The sequence below is a fragment of the Chanos chanos genome, chromosome 8, assembly GCF_902362185.1.
Source record: "Chanos chanos chromosome 8, fChaCha1.1, whole genome shotgun sequence".
Classification (NCBI taxonomy): Eukaryota; Metazoa; Chordata; class Actinopteri; order Gonorynchiformes; family Chanidae; genus Chanos; species Chanos chanos.
The window spans coordinates 45,349,627-45,373,347 of NC_044502.1; the positions used below are offsets into that span (position 1 = coordinate 45,349,627).

The 23,721-nt window shown below is 44.3% G+C and overlaps 1 protein-coding gene across 1 annotated transcript in view; it reads left to right on the plus strand.

Moving 5' to 3' along the window:
• Nucleotides 1-23,721, plus strand: part of triob (trio Rho guanine nucleotide exchange factor b) — a 63,077-nt gene that overhangs the window by 32,967 nt on the left and 6,389 nt on the right. Inside the window, 18 exon segments of the mRNA XM_030781042.1 lie at nt 680-781; nt 1,799-1,938; nt 2,277-2,376; nt 5,201-5,444; nt 13,046-13,353; nt 14,253-14,423; nt 16,197-16,292; nt 16,474-16,622; nt 16,779-16,845; nt 17,270-17,373; nt 17,491-17,560; nt 17,923-18,012; nt 18,346-18,438; nt 18,669-18,719; nt 20,210-20,287; nt 20,853-21,044; nt 21,508-21,688; nt 22,724-23,397. Of these exon segments, the coding sequence (XP_030636902.1) occupies nt 680-781; nt 1,799-1,938; nt 2,277-2,376; nt 5,201-5,444; nt 13,046-13,353; nt 14,253-14,423; nt 16,197-16,292; nt 16,474-16,622; nt 16,779-16,845; nt 17,270-17,373; nt 17,491-17,560; nt 17,923-18,012; nt 18,346-18,438; nt 18,669-18,719; nt 20,210-20,287; nt 20,853-21,044; nt 21,508-21,688; nt 22,724-23,397 (2,910 nt within the window).

The window sequence follows — 23,721 nt, forward strand, 5'->3', positions numbered from 1 at the left end:
ATGTTTGTAACTACTTTGCCTTACATGTAGTGCCTTTCATTCTAGTGGTTTTGGTTTTGACACTGAAAATATGCATAAGTAGCCACAGCAAGGCCTCATCTCCCTTCAGTCAAGCACTTTTTCATATGAAGGTAAAGAGTGCTAGAGAGACTGTAGAACTATAGAGGGAGGAATACTCTGAGTGTTGTCATGTTTTTGTACCCTGCTCTTGACCTTTTGCTATTACTAAAAATGTGCCAGTAATGAACTTCAGGAACTGCTTTGCACAACCTCAAGGCACAGTACTCAGGTATTCATCCTCTCTCTCCTTCTCTCTCTCTCCTTCTCTCTCTCTCTCTCTCTCTCTCTCTCTCTCTCCTTCTCTCTCTCTCTCTCTCTCTCTCCTTCTCTCTCTCTCTCTCTCTCTCTCTCTCTCCTTCTCTCTCTCTGTCTCTCTCTCTCTCTCTCTCTCTCTCTCTCTCCCTCTCTCTCTCTCTCCTTCTCTCTCTCTCTCTCTCTCTCTCTCTCTCCTTCTCTCTCTCTCTCTCTCTCTCTCTCTCTCTCCTTCTCTCTCTCTGTCTCTCTCTCTCTCTCTCTCTCTCTCTCTCTCTCCCTCTCCCTCTCCCCCTCTCTCTCTCTCTCTCTCTCTCTCTCTCTCTCCCCCTCTCTCTCTCTCTCTCTCTCTCTCTCTATCGTGTAGACGTCTGAGTTGGGGGTGACTGAACATGTGGAAGGAGATCCTTGTAAATTTGCTCTGTGGGTCGGAAGAACCCCAACGTCAGATAACAAGATTGTCCTGAAGGTGTGTGACGCTTATACGGATTCTTTTTTCTCCCGCTGGGCTCAGTCATACAGATAACACATGTTAGCGTCTCTTTGTCATGACTGTGACAGTATTTGACCATTCACTGAATGTTTCCCATCACTCTGACCTCAGACTTGACCAGCAGCGTGGCTCTGCATTGAGCCAGATGTCATTTGTTTGTTTGTTTGTTGTGTTGTGTTGCATAGCTGTAGTTTGTTTGTCAAGTCTGTTAGTGAATATGTCATATTGGTTTAATCTGAGCCCTTTCCGTGAGTGTGGGCTACAAAGGGGCTTCTGACTTGAAGCTGACTCGCATTCAGCTAAACGTGTTTCTTTTGCCTAGTGAGATTGCCTAAGCACCTCTGGCATTGCCTTGAAACTCTTCAGGCAGAGCGACTGTTTGTTCATGTGTGTAGCTACAGTCCCTTTGACTCATAATGAGTAATTTGGCAGTGTAAATGAGATATTACAGGAGAACTGACCAAATAAATTGGACACTTCTCTATCACAGGTCTCCTGATAATTGTGTATTGTTTATTGTATATCGTAGCTTGCTAAAAGCTAATGAATTATATGCCAATCAAAATGTCCAGGCACACACACAGGAACACCCAACACCCACATATCCTCTGTCAAGAGCCTAGTCACCAATGCCTCTCTAAAAACAGACATATGATGGTAATGACCCAGGGAAATTGTGTAATTTGGTTTGTGTTTGGAGATCTAAAGATTCAGGTCCTCTCCTGAAGACTGCGATATTTTTAGTCTGATGGCTTTACATGTCTGATATTGACAGACAGGGAGGAGAGGAAGCGTGTGTATGTGCGCACCTGTGTGTGTGTGCACACACGTGTGTGCGTGTGTCTGTGACCATGTTTGTTCATGCGTATGTTTGTGCATTTGTGTGTTTGTGTGTGTGTGTGTGTGTGTGTGTGTGTGTGTGTGTGTGTTTATGTGCTGGTTTGCACAGGCACATGATTTATAATGTCTCCCCTTTGCTGTTCCTCTCTGCAGGCGTCCAGCATTGAGAATAAGCAGGACTGGATCAAACATGTTCGGGAGGTGATCCAGGAACGGACCATTCACCTGAGGGGGGCACTCAAGGAGCCCATCCACATTCCCAAAGCCACCGCCACCAAAGTCAAGGGCAGAAGGTACCACAGATTAACCTCAAAGCAATATTTTTCCATTTTTCAGTCACCTCACATAGATGAGAAATTGTTCATGCTTTCCTGCATGTCTTGTGTTCAGAAGTCTTTTTATCAGGGGTAGTTTGTCTGAGTGATGTGTGTGTGTGGTGTTTTGGGTAGCTAGCCTGAGTGATGTGTGTGGTGTTTTGGGTAGCTAGCCTGAGATCTGTGTGTGTGTGGTGTTTTGGGTAGTTTGTCTGAGAGGTGTGTGTGTGTGGTGTTTTGGGTAGCTAGCCTGAGATCTGTGTGTGTGTGGTGTTTTGGGTAGCTAGCCTGAGATCTGTGTGTGTGTGACCCTGCAGAGATGGGGAAGACCTGGACAGTCAGGGTGACGCCAGCAGTCAGCCGGACACAATCTCCATCGCTTCCCGCACATCCCAGAATACACTGGACAGCGACAAGGTGAGTCTCAAAATCTGTCACTGTCAACACACAGAGAACAGATAAACAGGAGCTGGAGTTATGCTTCAGGACAGGGCTTGTGCTGCACTGACATCGTTGGGCTCTTCTTTGGGGAAAAGGCCTTTTCTGTTATGTTAGACAGCATAAGTCCAAGGAGGGAGAGACCAAAGGAGAGGTTAATTATCCGGCAGAGCAGAAAGTTGTTCCCAAACAGACATAAAACTCTAAAAAGTGCGTCTAGCTTTTTAAAATATGTAGCAGTGTTTGGATGGGCATGATGCACTTCAGAAAACATTGCTGGTGAGACTTTGGAAACATCTGCCACTCTGAAGGAGGACACGTCGATCCTCACGCTTGTGTCGCAGACCAGTCACATCTGCTCTTTCATTTGGTCCTGAAGGATGCACTCGTCCTGAAGATCAGACTGTTTGGAGCATGGGGTTTTATATAGAGAATCTGACTGTTTGGAGCATGGGGTTTTATATAGAGAATCTGACTGTTTGGAGCATGGGGTTTTATATAGAGAATCTGACTGTTTGGAGCATGGGGTTTTATATAGAGAATCTGACTGTTTGGAGCATGGGGTTTTGCATAGAGAATCAGACTGTTTGGAGCATGGGGTTTTATATAGAGAATCTGACTGTTTGGAGCATGGGGTTTTATATAGAGAATCTGACTGTTTGGAGCATGGGGTTTTATATAGAGAATCTGACTGTTTGGAGCATGGGGTTTTACATAGAGAATCTGACTGTTTGGAGCATGGGGTTTTATATAGAGAATCTGACTGTTTGGAGCATGGGGTTTTACATAGAGAATCTGACTGTTTGGAGCATGGGGTTTTATATAGAGAATCTGACTGTTTGGAGCATGGGGTTTTATATAGAGAATCTGACTGTTTGGAGCATGGGGTTTTATATAGAGAATCTGACTGTTCGGAGCATGGGGTTTTATATAGAGAATCAGACTGTTTGGAGCATGGGGTTTTATATAGAGAATCTGACTGTTCGGAGCATGGGGTTTTACATAGAGAATCTGACTGTTTGGAGCATGGGGTTTTATATAGAGAATCTGATGTACTTTTAGCGGGGTCTTGGATTTAGCAGCACAGACGGCCCGTCCTCCCACTCGCAGTCAGAGCTCTCCTTTGCACATAGTCATACGTAGCCTGGCGCCCGGCTTGTTTTTGCCGCCAGAAACTGGAGCAAAAACATCCAACAGCATGTTCTCAATATAGCCCGTTATCTCGTCGTTTTCAAAGCATCCCAAGTGCTCCTTTTTTTTTTTTTCTTGTAAACAATACTCCTCTGTTTTGCGGACATAAACAAACATACAGAGCAGTCTCAGTTCAGGCCGCGGCGGAAAGGTCAGGAGGCGAGGCTTGCTGGTCTCTCCGGCAGCACTCTTAATGAAGGATAATTGGAGTCCTGTCCCTTTAAATCTTAGCATAGTCCTCCTCCTCCTGCCTCCTCTCTCCTCTGTCGCAAACGGTCGCTCCTTTGAAAGTGAGTGACGGCGTCGCCGTGACGATGAGAGGATGTGTCAGCAGCCTCCGCCGTCGCCGCCACCACCTGCCTGCAACTCTGTCTCACTCAGGTTTCATCCGTCTCCAGCCTTGAACGATAGATCAGCATTACTCTAACTTAGAGAGAGAGAGATGGAGAAGGATTTGTTTCTCAGAAGAACTGAAAGAACTCTCTCAAGGCTAGAGAATTACTAAGAGCTGCTAGCATTTGGGAGCGCAGAGACCCGGAATATCCTAGTTATTGATTTGGACTTTGAGCGTGAAGATGGATTAGAAGTGGGCTTTAGCCAAGAGCACTCGGCGTAAAAGCATGGAGGGTAAAAGTTCAGGATCTGTGGTTCATCTGTTATCCACCCTGGCCATGCCACACTACCAGTGGGTACGTAGCAGCTCCAAACTTGCCTTCTGATTGGCTCTCTTTTCTTTGGTTCCGTTTGTTTGCTGTTCTTAATTAGTTTTGTAAGGGGAGTGCTAAAGCTCAGGTGTCAGCTGTGCTGTGTGTGATCTGTCTCATCTCCTGTGTCTTTTTCCCTGTTTGTAAAGGGGTCACGAACTGCCCTCAGTGTTACTTGCATTGCTTTGTTCAAAGAACATCAGTAGACATAAACTGTTCCTAGAACCTGTGTGTTCATGTATACATTAGGCCACAGTGTGTTGTCATCCACACACATAAGGAGATTCGTGAAATTCAATGCATGGTATTAAAGGCAGAATCCAGGAAACAGAGCAAAATGAGTTTAGTTTAAGGTCTGGTGTAATATTTCTCTCCTGTCTCTGCATTTGCTGGTAAGCTCTGTCTGAATGAAGACTGGAGTTTAAGTGACTCACTCTGCCTGACATATCAGACGTATCTGACATGAGCAGGAACATGGCACTTAAACCAAAGCAGGGGACAGTTATAAGTCGGTCAGAACCCGGCATATATCTTACAGAGGTGTCTCGCATCCTCGTACAAACATCGACTGGTCCCAATACTCTTCACTGTCCCCTTTTCTAGTGACCTCATTCTATTAATTATCAGGATAAATAGCAGTTTGGGTGAGGACTCTGTAAAGCATTCATGTGATATTTGTTTTGTGTCACTCCAACACGCTCCTGTCCTGTTAGAATTTCACTCACGAACAAGAGATGATGCATTGTCGTTGTAAGCGTTAATTGAAATGACACCAGATGACACTCTAGATGACGTCACAGCTCCTGTAGTGTGAAATCATTGTTGTCATGTGACAATATATCACCTTCTCTCTCCCTCTCTCTCTCTCTCTCTCTCTCTCTTTCGCCCCCTCTCTCTGCCTCCATCAGCTGTCGGGTGGCTGTGAGTTGACAGTGGTCATCCACGACTTTGTTGCCAGTAACGGCTCAGAGCTGACGGTGCGTAAGGGCCAGACAGTGGAGTTACTGGAGAGGCCGCAGGACAAGCCGGACTGGTGTTTGGTGCGGACTACCGACCGTTCACCTGCACAGGAGGGTCTGGTGCCCAGCACCATGTTGTGTATTGCCCACTCCCGCAGTAGCATGGAGATGGAGGGCATCTTCAACCACAAAGGTAAGAGAGAGCTCTCAGTCTTCCCTCAAGCGTAGCTCTGAGCTGGGTCAGAAAAGGGTTCATTTGGGGGTTATTTTCAGCTTGGTGATAGAGGATTATGGGAGAGCGGTTTATTTGATAGATAAGCCTAACATGACTTTTTTTTCAGGTAATTTCCAAAATTTTGAAAGACATCTGGTCCATTTTTTTCCCTCTTGTATGGCTGCTATTTATTCTATAAATATTATTTCTGTGTTTGCTGTGTTTGGTTTATTGTCTCCTTAGAGACAAAGTCTTAGTTTTGTTCATTGTTCAGTTGGAGAACTTTGGATGAATGTTTGGTTTTACTCATCTGTATGGTCAGTGTCTCAAACTTCAAGGCATTCAACTTTAATTTATAGGAACTATAATTTCCCATTGAGAGCTTTTGTTGCTGCTCCATGGATCTCAGGAAAGAAAAAGAGTTCCCTTCTCTAAATGCTTCAGAGTCCGAGTCAGGTTCTTGTATAATGCTTTTTGAATCTAAAAAACTCCAGAGTAGTTTCTCCAGTGTGTTTGGCATGACAGAATCTGTGTACTTCATCTTCTCTTTCTGTTGGAGGGCAGACATTTGAGCATAATTATCTCTGCTTTTCCAATCAGAGCTGTCGTCGGGTTGTCTGGTCTGAGATATGGCGCGTCCAGCTGGTTTTCTTAGATGAGTTGTGTTTTATTTGAGTGCATAACACTAATTTTGAGGTGACTGGGGACCGAGTCTTAAGACATCATAACGTCTTCATGTGAAAACTGCTTGTTTAGATGGGATTGTCCTGTTCCGGCTTCCATACTCGGCCAGTGAGAGAGCCTTGAGTGTAAAAGCCTTCTCTCTGTGCTCCTTTAACCCTGAGGGTCATCTTATAGACATGTCTGTACAGGTGACTGAATATTCCAGCTGTTTCTGTGCGTGGTCTCAGACAAACACGAGTGCGTCAGACCAAAAGGGGAAGATTTTCACAATCACTCCCACAAATTTTGTCCTTATGGAGAAGCTTCATCCACACTGAAATGTTTGGAAGGTCAAACTCACTTGCTTATAGCTTCTAATAAATGTATCTGTCACAACAGGTCCAGATCTGTTTATGTTAGCCTGACTGTTTCAGCAGCTATGTGTCATGTCCTTTGCCCTGAAGGTCAACTAACAAATTCCCAAATTTGGCCGAAAGCTTTTTTTTTTTTTTTTAAGCGAACATTGTGTTGTAATGAGCTGTAGGTAGATTACAAACTCACAGCATGGAAGTGTTTCTTTCTCTTCTTTTTCCAAAGCAGAGAAGAGATCAAAGGAGAGCCAAGGTGTTAGGGTCTGGCCTCCACTCAGCCTGAAAGACAAATAAAATTTTTATCGCTGTCCTACATCGTTTACACTGAGAACGGCCGAGATTCCGTGAGCTCACTGTAGCCATGGCAACAAGCTGTGTTGTCTGAAAGCAGAGGTGACCAGCCAAGACTATTGTCTTCCAAATTCTGGGGTCAGTATGAAGTGATAAGACTGTAGCATAGTCACCCATACATTGCCCCACCTCTGGGGATAAAGGAATTTAAGACCTTCTGGTGTTAGCATGCAGTGATTTTGTGTCTTATACATAAGTGGTATAAAATATGTATAGTTTGTATGTTAATGTTTGTAGTGAGTCGAGTAAAACGCCTGATGATAGATAGATTCTGTACTCCAGTCATTTCAAATGAATGATTATAATAACAAATTCATTCTTGCGCTCGGGTCTCTTGTCTTTAAAGTGTGTTTCTTAGTTCGCTGCACTGATGACTAAATCTGAGCATCGTGTATAGTTTTTGCCTCTCTAACTGTTATGTATTGTATAGAATTACACAGAATTAAGTGTAGAATTATGCTTGATGTTTTATAACAACCTTTTGTAAGCAGCGTTGAAATTCAGGTAAAATTGAAGGGGAGGGGGGTGTTACATGGGACCCATGTTTTTCTGACCGAGTTCTCTAGAAACCATTCCCAATCACATTAAGGTCCTCTAACCTGATCCAAAGAAGAGGGCGGCTTTGCTGTGGCCAGAGGTCATGGGAAATGTCACGAGGACAGGTCTCCTTCAGCAAAGACACAATGAGTATTTATAGAATGCGTAAGAGGAGCCGCCATAACTCATATGAAATCATCACGAAGCGTTCAAATCTGTCCACTTAGCATGTAAAGCTTTGATTGTCAGTTAGACTAGGTAATGCCTCTAGCACTCATAGGAAACCGCTGCTTTTGAAGGGTTTAACTGAAGTTTAACAATAACACAACGTTGTATGAGACACCACTTGGAATGCTCTACATCATTTTGATTGGTCTTAGAATGGGGTCGATAAAGAGCTCTTCTGTGTGTGTGTGTGTGTGTGTGGTTGTGCGTGTGCGTGTGCGTGCAGGAAGCAGCCCCATTGGAAACCACCCAGATATTTAGGGCTGCCAAGCACACACACACACACACACACACTTCAACAGGGGCACCTTTGTGCCTTGTGCCTGTGCTGCTGTAGTGGCTGTGTCCCAGAGCAGGGCATGCTGGGAGCAGGTGAGAGAGGGGCTTGTTTAGTAAAGGTGACGAGTCTGTTGTGACCTGGCATTGCCCACATCTGACAGACTTACAGCCCATGTATAAATCTCTTAACATACCTCAACTTTCTTATCATGTTTTCCAAAGGGGAACGCCAAAATCTCTCGACATGTCTCTAGTTGTCTTGTGTCACACATGCCTTCAAATCAATGTTTATATCCAGTTTTATGTACTTAGTTATAAAATCTCTCAAAGAGGCAAGTGAGTGGATTGATTATCATTTTTTTAGCAGGAAGAAAAATCGCATTTTTCATGTCATACTGTAAGTAAGTACAACTTTGAACATGAATTTGTGTCATTATCTGAGTGTAGGCTTAACAGAGAGAAAAGCAAATATTCAGCTGAAATGAATTAACCTCCGGAGAGACTGAAAAATGAAAGTTTGGCGTTGCATTACTAATGCTGTGCTGACAGCCAGGAGGCTTCCAATAGGAGAGTTCCGGAGCTGAATCCGGTGAAACCCATTTCCAGATATTCCCCCTAATATTCCTAGCCCTTCCTACACCTCCCACTCTCTCTCTCTCTCTCTCTCTCTCTCTCTCTCTTCCTCTCCCTCCCTCCCTCTCTCTCTCCCTCCCTCCCTCCCTCCCTTCCTCTCTTTCATTCACTCATTCTCAGTCAGACCGTTGCGTAGACACAGCTGTGTTCAGACAGCACCACAGAAGCCTGTGTCCCCATCCCACTCCCGGCTCTGCAGAGAGTAGCTCATTCGGAGGGGCTCATTTTGGCCTGCACTGGGGCAGCGGGCTTGGTGTGCTTTTTGGCATGGCTCATGGAATCCAGTCTCTTCTGTCAGTCAGTCCCCTTTCCCACATGAACGCTGCACCTGGGCATTCAGAGAACTGCAAGTTTTGGCTGTTGGATTTGGGTATGTACTGACGAATTGTCTGTTCGACTGACGCGACAATATTTCTGTCGGACGCTCGTTATTTGCACTGTTCTCTCTTTTCTATGAGAAGATTAAATATTCAGCTTTTATCGGCTGCTTTTTTTAAAAAATATTTTTAGTAGTGTGTGTAAGTATAGAATCAGGTGCAAAAATAGTAGGAAGTAGGAATTTAAAGGGGAAAAAAATGAAAAAGAAAAACTATATACTATAAATCTATAGACACAGCCGCTTCCTATTTTAGATCATAATTGAAAGCTTATTTTGTGGAGTAATGAAACTGTCCCTGTTGATTGAGACAGCATTGTTTCCATATACGATCCCTTAAAGCTGTAATGAAAATTGCTTGCACTGCCTCACCATTGATAATTGTAGGCTAAATCAGTGTCTGTATTTGCTCCTGTGAATAATACTAGCACACACACACACACACACACACACTCCTATTCTCAGTGTCGTTGTCGCCCTGTTTTGGAGTATTCTGTCTTAATGACATTCATGGTCTATAACACATTCTTTACGTGACCTGTTAGATTTAAAATGAAGAGCAGATCTTGCGCTAGCACAGATAAAAGGGGAAGGGGTGAGTAGGTTCTGACTAAGACTCAACAATTGGAATTCCAGGCATTCAGTGGTGGGATCTCCCTGCTGTTTATAACTGGAGGGCACGAGAAAACAAAGAGATAAATCACTGTTGTTTATTTGTGGTGGTGGGAGTAAATAAGGTCTTTTCAAAGTTTTCAAAAGTTTGGATGATGTTAAAACACTTTTTATCTGTGCAATGTTCAGCTAAGATTTGTTCAGGGAAACCATGAGTACATGTGTGTGTGTGTGTATGTGTGTGTGCGTGCGTGTGGGCGTGCGCGTGTGCGTTTGAGTGTGTGAGGGAGAGAGAGAGAGAGAACACATGAGACTGTGCGTGCGTGTGCGTGTGTGTATGGGCATTCTGATTTACTCTGTGTGAATGTCCATTACCAGACTGAAAAGGCTTCAGAGGAAATGTGGCAGACGTCGTAATTGAATTGGGGCAGTCCCAGTCTTCAAACTTACCCATAACCCTTTACCTCTATCTGCTAAACTGCAAACTGCTCACCACTGTTGGTAAATAAAACGAATTTTCTAAGTCTGCTGAATTACTGAGTGTTGTTTGGCTGCATTCTCTGCTGCTTAAGTTGTACATATTTACAGGATTCATTCCGAAGGCACCTGAGTGTGAGCTGACACTAGAATGGACAGCCCTCAGGACAAATGAACTTCACAAACACCCAGCACACACGTAGAAGCCACCCATTATTTTATGTCTCGCAAGACCAAAATGTGTCAGCACTGTTGACTTTTACTCACTGTAAAAGGAGCATGTGACAGGGCTCCACGTCATGTTAACCAGGCCCTGGCCCTGGGACCCTCAGAGGAAACCACAACGCCCATTTTGACGCATCTCATTAGTCTTTTTCTTTCTTCTGATTGGTTGACAAAAAAAAGGTGTTTGTGCTTTATGGCTGCCAGTAACCGAGGAGCTGACAACTTTGAGTGGGCTCTGTAATGACATGACAGATTGCCTGACTAATGTGGTGAACACGGGACTTTTTTTATTATTTTTTTTTTTATCAACGCTGTAACTAGAGGTTAGACACCTCAGCCTACCTGTTAGTTCACCAGTGTCACTGAGAACTACAGGGCTGATTTTTGAAGATTAGGTCTGTAAATTGTTGGGGTTATGAGGGAAGCCATACCTCTGATTTGGTTAATTTTCCCCAAAATTCAGTCCCATGATTGATTGTCACTCAAAGTGAGACTGGCTGGAAGATTGACATGCAATATCATTACTCAAAGCTCATTATGCTTTTAATACCTTTGTTTAGATTGTATTAGGTTCCTACTATTACAGTTCAGATGTTAACAAATCACAGTATTAAGAGGAATTGGTCCATCAGTGAAGCATTGTTGCCGTGGGAGATGGTCTGTCTGCGGTCGTTTCTTGATGCGCTCCCCTGCTGCACAAGCCGTGAAGCTTTGGTTTATTCTCATTTCCCTCTCTCTGCAAGACTCAGTATGAGTGTACTAAATGGCCAAACTTTTCCCTAACACACGCTCACGCTCACACACACACACACAGACAGACATATACACACACACACACACACATACAGTATGGTCACACTTCATTTATTTGCAAGGGAGTTTGCAGATAAAGGAAAGACCCTGGATGAAAGAAACCAACTTTCGAGTTTCACGTGTCGTCACACTCATGTCTTGAACTGAGAGGCTCATTCCTGGATGCTGTTCAAGTTGTCCAAGAATGGGCCTCATGTCTCTCTCTTATGTTAGCGCCTCCACCTCACAGATTCTCAAGACTGCCCTCTCTGGCTTCATCCCTGTGCTCTTCCCTCGCTATCCTAGCCCTTGGCTTTCACTCCTTAATTCTTCATTAGCAAATGTGAAATGTTTTGATGGGGTTTTTTTGGGGGGGGGGTTGTTGTTTTTTGTTTTTGATTTTTAACTGACTTGAATTTTGAATGCTAGAGATGCTGTAAATTGTCACATACTAGATTTGTGAGTAAGTCAGCCTATTTGGCACAAACAACCAAGACCAAGGAACACAAGACTGAGGAAGGGGGAAAAAAAAAAAGTCAGTTCTGTATAGGAGGAGGTACAGGAGGAGATTTAGAGAATTTCTCCTTTGCTGTCTGTAGACACTTATGGCTTTTTCACAGAGGCCCTTAACTCAGGATACATTGTGGAGGAGGAGGAGGAAGAAGGTGACGCTATGGAAACCTCCTCATCCGTCTTGCTCATATAGGATAACACGGGCTTTTCGTGATGATGCAACAGTTACAGCCCTGAAATAACTCAGTTAGGATACCATCAGGAGAGACGTGTTCTCACTGAGCCCTCAGATCCCAGCATGGTTGTGTCGGATCAATATCATGGACGAGTATCAGTATCGTTATTGGTACCACACTGTTTCAGGTTAAAAGCCTGATATAAGATAATGGTGTTATATTTTGCTCATCGAATAACAGCACAGGTGGTCAGTAGTAGAGGCTCCACACCAACCCCTGGTAAAGTCAGGGTGAAAACTCCACAGCATGTGGCCCCTGGTGTTAAATAGACTTGTCCTAATACACTGAGACTTCAGTGATCTTGGCTGCAGTTGGAGTCAAATGTTCTTTTTCTTTGTGTTGTGCTCTGTTGGTGAACTGTAACATTCAGTGTCAGACTGAGGTCACCCTGTTAGATGTATCTTAAAGAGGTCGAGGAGTAGGCTTGGGTTACAGAGACCAGCAGCTGTAAACACATGCCACCATATCAGTGCCTCTCTTTGCCTGAACTTAACCATCAATCCTACAGGACCAAATGCTGCAGTCACTTCAGGAACGGTTTATTTTGAGGTCAGCTTGTAATTTATCATTAAACATGACACACAGAAGGCCACTGAAACCCGAAGCCAAAATGTTGACCACGATGTCGAAATGTTTGCGTTTCGAAAAGCATTTTTTTTTTGCTTTTAAATGAGAAGATTTTTCTGAAGATCCGTGATTGAGCTGTTTTGAATTGTAAATTGGATACAGTACGAGCTTGTCTTAAAATAAAGTGTGATTTAGCAGACTCTGTTCCCGGGTCTCCCACGTTTCCCTCAGGGAGAGCTATAAGAGCTGGCTGGAGGTGGTGGTGTGTGGAGCTCTATAGACAGAGAAACAGAGAGAGAATGCCTTACATAAGCTTTATATAATACTCACTTTAACCCTGGTCACATCTATAGGTCTATCCCAAAGTTATAATGGGTTTCCCCATGTCTTTTCATTTGATATGTCTTTTTCATTATTTTTCAATTGAAAAATCATTTTAGGCATATGTGTGATTTTAGCTTTACATTAACCAGGGTGCTCAAAAGCTACCACCAGAAAACATGATAATGTGATATGATATGATATGATATGATATGATATGATATGATATGTGTATATATATGTGTGTGTGGTTTGTGTGTGTGTGTTTACTGTACTGTAAGCCTCTACTGTACTCTAAGTAATCACTTAAGCCTCATAAGTCTAGAACTACATGCTTAAATTACAAGCTTAAAAGCTCTTCAGAAACTGTTTGACGCGTATCAAACTCTCTCGGTCTTCCCTCTCTCTCTTTCACAGACACGCTCTCCGTGTCCAGTAACGATGCCAGCATGTCGGGCAGTGCCACCTTGCAGCCTGGGCATGGACTGGGCAACCAGAGCTCTCCGGGGCCCAAGCGCCCGGGCAACACGCTGCGGAAATGGCTGACCAGTCCAGTCAGGAGGCTGAGCAGCGGGAAAGCCGACGGCCACGTCAAGAAACTAGCCAACAAGCACAAGAAGAGCCGTGACGTCCGCAAAAACGCCGACGCCGGCTCACAGAAAGACTCGGACGACAGCGCCGCCACGCCTCAGGATGAGACCATCGAGGAGGTCAGTGTCGGAGGGTCAGCACAGACGCAGTGTTTGTTGGTATCGTGCTATGGCACGTCGTTGCTAGCACGAGAGTGGGAAAAGATGAGCAATCTAGATATTCCTATTTTCGTTGGTTCCTGTTCTCAACTTCGCTCTGACACTCGTGCAGTCGTATTTGCAGAGTTACGTTATTAACATAGAATGCACTTCTGTCACCATGTGATTTGTATAGCACTTTCTGTTGCTTAATTTATGTGATGAGCACAGCACGGTTTAAAGATGCAGCGTGACTGATTCTGCTATTTTTGTTGCTGTAGTTACAAATACACAGCAGCTGCTGTGCTGTTCGTATGCTGGATTACCGGTTACTGTAAACTCCTGTCACTTTTCCCTCATATTCTTGTTTGTCAGCGATTGGAATTCCTTTGAAGTCCTGTATTGTTACTGAGCAGACAGTGCCCAGGGTTTCTAAAGACCTTACGGAATGCCGTCATCAGTTTGGGCCCAGCAGGATTTCCCAGTTAGGGACGCTTCTGAAAGTTTGATTCGTCCTTGTCTCACCTGGACCTTTACTGTTGTTTACTGTGGTGACATGGATCGTCCCTAGCAAAGAAACCCCGTTACACATACGCGTGCGCGCACATAAACGCACACGCACACACCACACCCCCTCCTGTTTTAGTCTCAGCCCAGCACTAGCACACCCAGCTCCACTGATCAGCCAATCATCAAGCTCCTAATAAACTCAATCAGCTGTGTTAATAAAGGGCTGAAACAGAGACATGCAGGGAAATGGGGACTCTGTGGAACAGACTGAGAACCGTCTGCTTTTTGACCACACTGGACAGTAGATGCACATTAAAAAAAAGCCGTCAGCCTGTGTCACAGTAAGATCTCCCCCATCTCTCCCTCTGCAGAGAATGCGAAACGAAGGACTGAGCAGCGGCACTCTGTCCAAGTCATCCTCCTCAGGCATGCAGAGCTGCGGAGAGGAAGAGGGTGAAGAAGGACCTGACTCTGTCCCCCTGCCTCCACCCATGGCCATCCAACAGCACAGCCTGCTCCACCAGGACTCACAGGAGGACAAGGTATAGTCTACCCACCTAGTGACAGAGACTTTCCCTCTGGACTTCCACATTCAGCCCCATGAACACAGCCTGGCCGCATGCCTCTACACTGACCAGTCCTAATACATAAGATATGATAATAACAATAGCAATGATAATGTTAAAGTGCTGTCTGTGAAAGACATGGCTTGGTAACTAGCCATGGCATCATTGCTCAGTTAGGTTGAAACCTTCTTAATGCTCATAAGCAGTGTATATTTTAAAGCTTGTGCCACATGGCCAGTAGTCACTTTGCAATAGCCTGTTTTAGCTGTGTTCTGTTGTCCTTCATGCAGGCATGCTTTCTTTAATGTGTCTCTGTGCATTCATTTTTATCTCTGCATTTGATTTTTCCTTTCACTGCCTTCACTTGCTTGTTTGTCATTTTTTGTTTGTTTTTTGTTTTTGATGAAAAAATATTTTACAACAACTGTGGAGAGAGATTATGAACAGACTATTGAAAGCTGAAACTCATTAACATAGAGAGATTGTTAAATGAATATAAGTCTCATTAGATGTGATCTCTGATCACTTCTGCCCCACTGCTCCTTTAGAGATGAGAAGCATTTTTATGAGGAGTTTTATGTTCACACTAATTAGTGAAGTTGGACTGATGGTCTGTAGATTCCTGCCGTGAACGTCACTGAACCAGCTGACATATTGCTAACACTGATTTCTTTGTTTGTTTGTTTGTTTGTTTGTTTGTTTGTTTTTTTCCTCTTTGTGATTTTTTTCTTTTTTCTTTTTTTTTTGCCTGTCTAGCATTATGTTGATTTCTGCTCTGCCTCTGTTCTGTCCCAGTTTCCCTATCTCTCCATGTAGTTAATCAAACTAGACGCACCCTTCCTGTCCTTAATGCAACTTTTCCTTCTTTTTCTCCACTTGTCCTCATCTTTCAGTCTTTTCTTCACTTTCTGTTCATTGGATATGGTTTGAATACTCCATACACCTTTATGTGAGAGTTGTTTATACAGAATTGGTTATGTAAGTCTAATAAACTAGACCAGTGACATTAGGGGAAGAGATCTTCCAGAGATATTTATACAGCCCTTTAGCGTTTGACTCCTACATTTGTCCTCACACAATCCCTTTAATGGAGTATTCTGGAATATTCTTGAGTACCTACAAACACATGCAGCTGCTGGTCATGTGTAAGAACAGTTACTCCATAACAACCTCCCCTGTCCAAGCCAAGTCCCACATCCAGCTTTCCCCTGTCAGTCCATAACTGACCCTTTATTGGCTGACGAGTCCAGAGGCCACACCCATTACCTTATTTGGACATTTGGAATGTTGGGGTCGAAGCAGATCAACGGTGAGATTCTCTGATCATTTGCATCACAGTGGGACTCTGCCAGTGATAAACATCTCATAGTGGCCTTGCAGGTCCTGCAAATGGAAGTTGCTCTTGACTAATAACATTTAAATGTGTGTATCCATGTGCATCGTAGGTTGAAAGTAGCGTTTTCCCCTCAGAATTCAGACTGTGTTTTTGTGGGCTAAACACCATGAATGCTATACAGAATGACTTCCGACCATCTACTGCTACTCTTTAAAAGCCTTTGTGCATACCTCACGTTAGTTCAATGACCCATTTAATTGGGTTCACAGAGAGCAAACAAACAGCACAGAATATGGTAATGTTTACACAACACTCGTATTCCTCCTGTTCTAAAACAAAAGCTGTTACCATAGAAACTGACCTGACTCTCTTTCTGTCTTTGTCACTTTCTCCTTCACACCTGTCCACCCAAGGCCACATCTCGACTGTCGGGTCGTCCTAGCAGCTCAGAAACGCCTAGTGCTGCTGAACTGGTCAGTGCTATTGAGGAACTGGTCAAGAGTAAGATGGTAAGATGGTTTAAGTGGACTTAGTGCAACAAATGCGTTCATGGCATCGCCACTGTGGTATTTTTACGCTGCGCTGTTGGCCCACATTCACTGAGCATTTCTCCCTTTTTCTCTTACTCTCCCTCTATCTCTCTATCTCTCTCTCTCTCTCTCTCTTTCTCTCTGTCTGTCTGTGTGTCAGAGTCTGGAGGATCGTCCCAGTTCTCTGTCAGTGGAGCAGGGGGACAGTAGCAGTCCGTCCTGTAACCCCTCTGACAACTCCCTTCTCTCCTCTTCCTCACCCATCGATGAGCTGGACGAACGCAGGACCGGCTTCCTCAAGAGACGGCAGTATGTTCTCTCATCACTCAATTCACCAAAGCCATAATCATACAGTCTTCTTAATGAGAATGTGTTTTCATGCCAGTCTGCTGTAGAAGACTGATGAAGACGGTCACTGATCCCAGCATTGTTGTTATTGTTGTTGTTATTTTTTCTGTTGTTTAGTTATGTTCTGCTGGAGCTGGTGGAGACGGAGAGAGACTATGTTAGAGACCTTGGCTCGGTGGTGCAGGTAAGGGGAATTGTCTTTCATGTCTACCATTGTCCAGCTGTTGCTGCTCAGACCACAATACTGGCCAGTTCAAATGATTGTATTGTTTAATTATCTTTCATTGGTTATGCAGAGCAGGCTTTAGTCGGTCAAACGAGAGCCTTTTAATGAGACAAATGATTTTGGTTTGTTTAATGAACCGAATAGATTTAACGTGCGTGCTTCATGAACAATCTTAAAATTGGGAGATTCTGAGATGTAATCCATAACAAGCTGTGTTAGGTCACAGTCATGACTGTTTTTAGTCAAAAAGCAGAAGTGAAAGTTTGCAGTTGACGCCTTAGGCTCTTTTTTTTGTCAGTTCTTTATCCTGCTTCTTCAGTTTTACAATGCATCCTGGCACAGTGTTGCCATGGTAAAGATGTTTACCCTGCCATCTCTCTAGGGTTACATGTCCAGGATGAAGGAGGAGGGTGTCCCCGACGACATGAAGGGCAAAGACAAGATTGTCTTCGGCAACATCCACCAAATCTACGACTGGCACAAAGAGTATGTAGGCTACCACCACGATTCAGCCTGATTTTGCACTTTAGCACACCTCTGTGGTTCTGTGTTGTTTGTTTGTTGGGTTGGACTGTGCTCATTTCAAATCTCTGTGGTCAACAGTTTCTTCCTGGGCGAACTGGAGAAGTGCCTTGAGGATCCTGATAGGCTGGCACCCCTGTTCATCAAACAGGTCGGAACTGATCTCTGTTTGTGACATTTGTTGGTCCTCGTTGATTGGTTGTTTAATGCATATCATTACTGTGAACTGAATTTCATTTGGTCTTGCAAAAGTCTTCTATCACCAAGTTGCCAATTGGTGGAACTTTTTCCTCTCCAGAGGGGATTACAACAAGTGGTTTTTAGTTTTCAGTTGTCAGTTAAAAAAAAACCCCCCAAAAAAACCATGAACTTGGCTCACTAAAATTATAATTCTACCAAACAGTTAGCGTTTGTCATCGGGCTATGCAAGACATTTTACACCTGCAAACTTTTTGCTGACTTGGTTGAGAGTGACGCAGTGTAAAGGGGTTTTGCTCCCAATGCTTTTTGCAGGAGAGGCGTCTGCATATGTACATCGTGTACTGTCAGAACAAACCCAAATCAGAGCACATTGTCTCCGAGTACATTGACACTTACTTTGAGGTAAGACATTGATCCCAGAGTCTTCTTTCAGTCTTCCTCCAAATGCTTGTTCATTCAATGTTACTCTCCATGAAAAAAGTTATAGTTCAGATTGTCACCTCTCCTTCTGAATGAGACAGTTAACAGATGCAAGCCTAATATTCAGTGACTGACATAACACGTAACACAAAGTTAGTAAATTACAAATAAAAATTACAAATTGTTCAGTCTCCTCAGTTTTAGGGCCAGCATTGTCTCACTCTCACTCACACTCTCTCTCTCTCTCTCTCTCTCTCTCTCTCTCTCTCTGTCTCTCTCTCTCTGTCTCTCTCTGTCTCTCTCTGTATCCCACAGGACATGAAGCAGCGTCTGGGCCATCGGCTCCAGATCACTGATTTGCTCATTAAACCAGTGCAGAGAATTATGAAATATCAGCTTCTGCTCAAGGTGAGGGTATGGGAAAAATCAGTACTGACAGTACACACACACACACACACACACTCTCAGTGATTCAGAGCCAGGCCTTTGAAGATCAAATGAATATCAAAATGAATGAAGATGAAGACTTCCAGAGGATTACATCTTAACAGCTGATTTTGTCACATGTGCAGACATCATCAAACATGTTTACTCATTGTCAGCATGTGTTATAGACCTTATTCTTTTCTTATTCTCAGGATTTCCTCAAATTTTCCAAGAAGGCTGGTTTAGACACAGTGGAGTTAGAGGTGAGCTCTCACTTTACCCGAACACGCCAGAGCATGACATGTATCTTAAACCACTAGAAGATTAAAAATATTGTGAAAGCCAATACTGGTCAGTTTTATTGGTTTATTATTTGATGGTACACAGTAGAGATGTACAGAGACGTCATTATCTGTATCTAAATCCGTTCAACCAACAATTATCTGTCCCTGTATCTGCATTCGGATCGCAGATTGGAAATGTTCGTGGTTTACACCGGAAGTCACGTTAAATGGGGCAAATGTTCTATTTTCTAACCTAATATTCATTGGCAAAGCAATTTTTGTGCCTTCAAAGCATCGAAATTGATTTAATATTGGCATGTAATTAATTATGAAATATATTTCCACATCCTCATACTGTACTTTTCATCTCTCTCTCTCTCTCTTATTTTTATTTTTATTATTATTTTTATTTTTATTTTTAACCAAACTAAGTTTTATGAACTCTCTGACCCCCCGCCCTTACTTTAACTGGAGGACACTGAGCAATCTGAAACTGAAAAAGGTGTTTTATGAAAGGAAAGGTTCTGGGAACAGAAACTATTTACAGTAAAGATGTACAGAAAAACACCCTTCAGCTGAAGGGAAGAATCTTAAATTCCAGTGATGCTCCGTTTGCGACTGTTGATGTGTTAACATTACTGTAGTTTGCTAAGGAAACGTGAATGACTATTTTACGACAGTAATTTGCACTGACTCGGTGGGGGCGACTACAGAATATAGCGATTACTTTTCAATTATGTGTCGTACCCTAAATGAAACGACTTTCGTTTGGGTTTTTTTAAATGGAGGAAATTGACACTTAACCTACAGCTAAAAACTATAGGTTCTAAGCTTCATTTTGATGTATAGGTTGCAAAGATAATTCAGCTGCCACACCAGGCTTTTGTCTCACTAGCACCCGCACCTGACTCAGTGGGGGTAACTACAGAAAGTGGCAGTCACTTTTCAATAATGTGTAGTAAATTAAACGACCAGTTACTGAAATCATGTTGTAAACAGAATAGACATTTTTATCTTGTGGCCATCCGCAATGATATGAATCGGTTTAAAGAAACACAATGGCTGATGCGCAGACATGTCAATCATGTTTTTTTTCTCCTGGATAATAATGAGCGACTTTGGGTAGAAGAAATATCTGTTTCCATCGCATTATTTGTGCTTTCCCAAATAAGGCATTTGGATTCGGGTACATCCCTAGTACACGCTACCTGTTCATTGAAGCCTCTGTTAAATAACAGTGACCTCCCAAACTCTTTTAATGTGTTCGTCAGGCTTTTTAAATGATTATTATGTAATCACACACGCTGACACACTCAGCTCCTCTGTCTGTCAGCTCTTCATTTTCTTTCTGACTTGCTTTTTTCGACGCTCTGCCTTCCTGCTTTTACTGGTGTCTCTGTGTTGTGTTCCTGTGTGAGAGCTGTTTGAGAACGTCTCTGAAAACCTTCTCTGTGGTGTGTTTCTCATAGAAAGCGGTGGAGGTCATGTGTGTCGTGCCCAAACGGTGCAACGACATGATGAACGTCGGACGTCTGCAGGGCTTTGACGTAAGATCCTCAACACTTTTTTTTTTTTTCCCCCCTCTTATAAGTGTCAGATCTGTGGGTAAATGGGCGTCTCTGACAACTCTGAGATGGAGAAAGGGAAAAGCCACTGCACAGAACACCTGAATACCTGTGTCTCTATGGGAGGTGTACTTTATGGTGTCGCTGTGGGAGCTGTACACTGGTACTTTTCTCTTAGTGAAAGTGTAATCCGTAATCCCTGAGGTAGCATGGTACTGATCCAATAAAGCTACCAGCACCAGTCATGTCAGTGTGAAAACACCAGTGCACCCATGCCCTTGAATCATCACACTATCAGAGAGTGGGCAGATTTCTCTTATAAACAAGGACAGTGACATGTAGTTGACTGAGAATCCTTTAGACTCCTACCATAGGAATCCAGTGACATATACACAGTGACTGTACCCCTCAAGCAGTGACTGTGTGTTGTGTATGTGGGGTGCTGTTTAATGACTTTGCATGTATTGTGTTTGAAGAGGACTCTCTAACTGTTAATGGCGTGTGTGTGTGTGTGTGTGTGTGTGTGTGTGTGTGTGTATGTGTGCAGGGTAAAATCGTGGCTCAGGGTCGACTACTGCTCCAGGACACATTCATGGTGTCGGATCAGGACGGAGGTCTGCTTGCGCGCATGAAGGAAAGACGCGTCTTCCTCTTCGAGCAGATCGTCATCTTCAGTGAACCTCTAGACAAGAAGAAAGGCTACTCCATGCCAGGCTATCTATTTAAAAATAGCATTAAGGTACATGTACACACACACAGACACACACACACATGGGGTGAGCTTCTGTTCTGCAAGGGGTGTAAGAATAGAGCGTTAAGCATTGGATTTAAATGCTTGTTGGACAGCGGTTTATGTGCTTAGGATGTGGTCACAGAGAAAGGAGCAGACCAGGTTTAGTTGACAGGTTCAATATTTTAAGGATTGTGTCCAGGTTCTTGTCAAGGTTTCGTCCTGATATAGCTTAGTGTGATTCACTGGGGTTTTAGCCTCAGTAATCTCTAAAGCTGCTCTCTGATTACGCCTGTTGCTTATAAAAATACATTTGAATTAAACTGATTTGGTTTGAATTGTAAGTCATTAATAGAAACTGTTAATTTGTCAGCAGCATCTTTCCAACAACAGTCCGCCCAACACCACTTATTCACCTATTTCTCTCTCTCTCTCTGTCTGTCTGTCTGTCTGTCTGCCTGTCTGTCTGTAGGTCAGTTGGCTTGGTCTGGAGGAGAGTTCGGACAGCGATCCCTGTAAGTTTACGTTGACCTCCAGGTCGTCTTCAGGCAGCACAGATCGTTACATTCTTCACTCTGTGAACCCGGCCGTGTGTCAGACCTGGGTCCAGCAGATCAGCAGCATTCTAGAGAACCAGCGTAACTTCCTCAACGGTATAGCCCTCTTCACCTGATCACTAAACAACAGCACACCTTTTCCTGCTGTCACATGCTATTTAACGGTACAGCCCAAACTCTTCACCTGATCATTAAACACCAGCACATCTTCTCCTGCTATCACATGCTATTTAACGGTACAGCCCAAACTCTTCACCTGATCACTAAACACCAGCACACCTTCTCCTGCTATCACATGCTATTTAACGGTACAGCCCAAACTCTTCACCTGATCACTAAACACCAGCACATCTTCTCCTGCTATCACATGCTATTTAACGGTACAGCCCAAACTCTTCACCTGATCACTAAACACCAGCACACCTTCTCCTGCTATCACATGCTATTTAACGGTACAGCCCAAACTCTTCACCTGATCACTAAACACCAGCACATCTTCTCCTGCTATCACATGCTATTTACTAGTTCTGGTTAAATGTGTGTTGTCTGCCTGTGGATTATAATTTCAATCCAGACCGTCTGTTCATGCAGGTGTTTGTATCACACCTGGTTTGGATTCCTAATCTGTATTGTTTATTGGTCATTCAAAGAGTCCTGGTCATATTGCTTGTTGACTGCAGTGGAACAGTTGTATGATCATGTGTGATTCTTTTTGCTACATAACTGGCTGCAAACACACACGAATGACTGGAAATGACTCGGGTCCAGTACTCTTCCATTGCTCTTTTGCCTTACTCCCTTTTCTACTGAAGTCACACGCAGTGTGTCGAAGCAGGAACCAAACATCACATGCTTGGCTCACAGCGTCTTCATTAACTGCCGTTATCCTGTTAATTAAGAGAGCGAGGTCACAAGGAAATGGAGAACTGAAGAGACTTGGGACACGGCCCAGCCAGTCATATTCACTCAGTCAAACGTAATCACTCAGATTAATTTTACCCGCGTCCACAGTCTTCCGCTCATCCACAGCAATGACAGGTGGATTCTTAAAGACGCAGAAATCCGCCCGGTTCAGATTTGTCCTATTAATCTTTCACATTTGATTCATTTCACCCCCTTTGTCTCCCGCAGCACTGACGTCTCCCATTGAGTACCAGAGGAACCACGTAGGGGCCAGCGGATCGGCCAACCCCAGCAGCAGTGGTCTTCCAGGAGGCAGCAGTACCTCGGCAATGGGCTCCAGCTGCGGCTCCCGCTCCCGCCCTTCACGCATTCCCCAGCCGTCTTCACGCTTGCCCCAGCCCCTGCATCACCACTCCTCCCCTGCTCCGGACGACAGAACCTCAGGTACGTGTCCCCACACACCCGAAACGGGCTCTTTGGGCCTGGAGAGCGAAGTACCAAGGATGCAGGTCCTGGAGAGCCCCCTGAGAGAGCAGCGCGAGGAGGCCCAGGCAGGAGCCCCCACCCAGAAGGCTGCCGTAGTTCCCCCACTGTCCCTCCCTCCCCCAAAACCCCGTTTGGCAGGGTCGTGCGCACCCATGCTCTCCCCGCTGACTCTAGGCAAAGAGGCCTCCACCTTCAGCCCCGGAAGCCCCGCCCAAAAAGGGTCCTCATTTTGGGCCTCGGTTCCAACCTCGCCCCCCGCCGGGCGACCCGGTTCCCTCAGCTACCCCTCTGAGCAGAGTGACACGCTTAGCCGGAATCAAAACCGTCGACACTCCACACACGGCAAGGAGCTGGATCGTATGAGCACGTGTTCCTCCACCAGCGAACACTCCATGCATTCAACCCACAGTAATGGGGTAAGAAGCCCAATTTAGCCCCAGGCTTCACAGCGGCCCTGTCCTCTTTCTCCTCCTCCACCAGCTTCGTACTAACCTCCCTGCCTGGAGATGCCTGTGAGAGGAGCACTGGGGCCTGGGTCAGACATGCACCGGTCTGGGTTGGGTTTGCTCTCAGCTATTAACTGTATGTGTGGGGTAACCTTACAGAGGCTGACAGTGGTCAGCTGCAGAATAAACCAGGAACCTTAACGCTGATTAACGCTTTGCCTTACATGGCTGTTTTCTCAGCGCCCACCTCTGTTATTATCACGAGAGTCGCACACTCACATTCGGAGCTAAAAT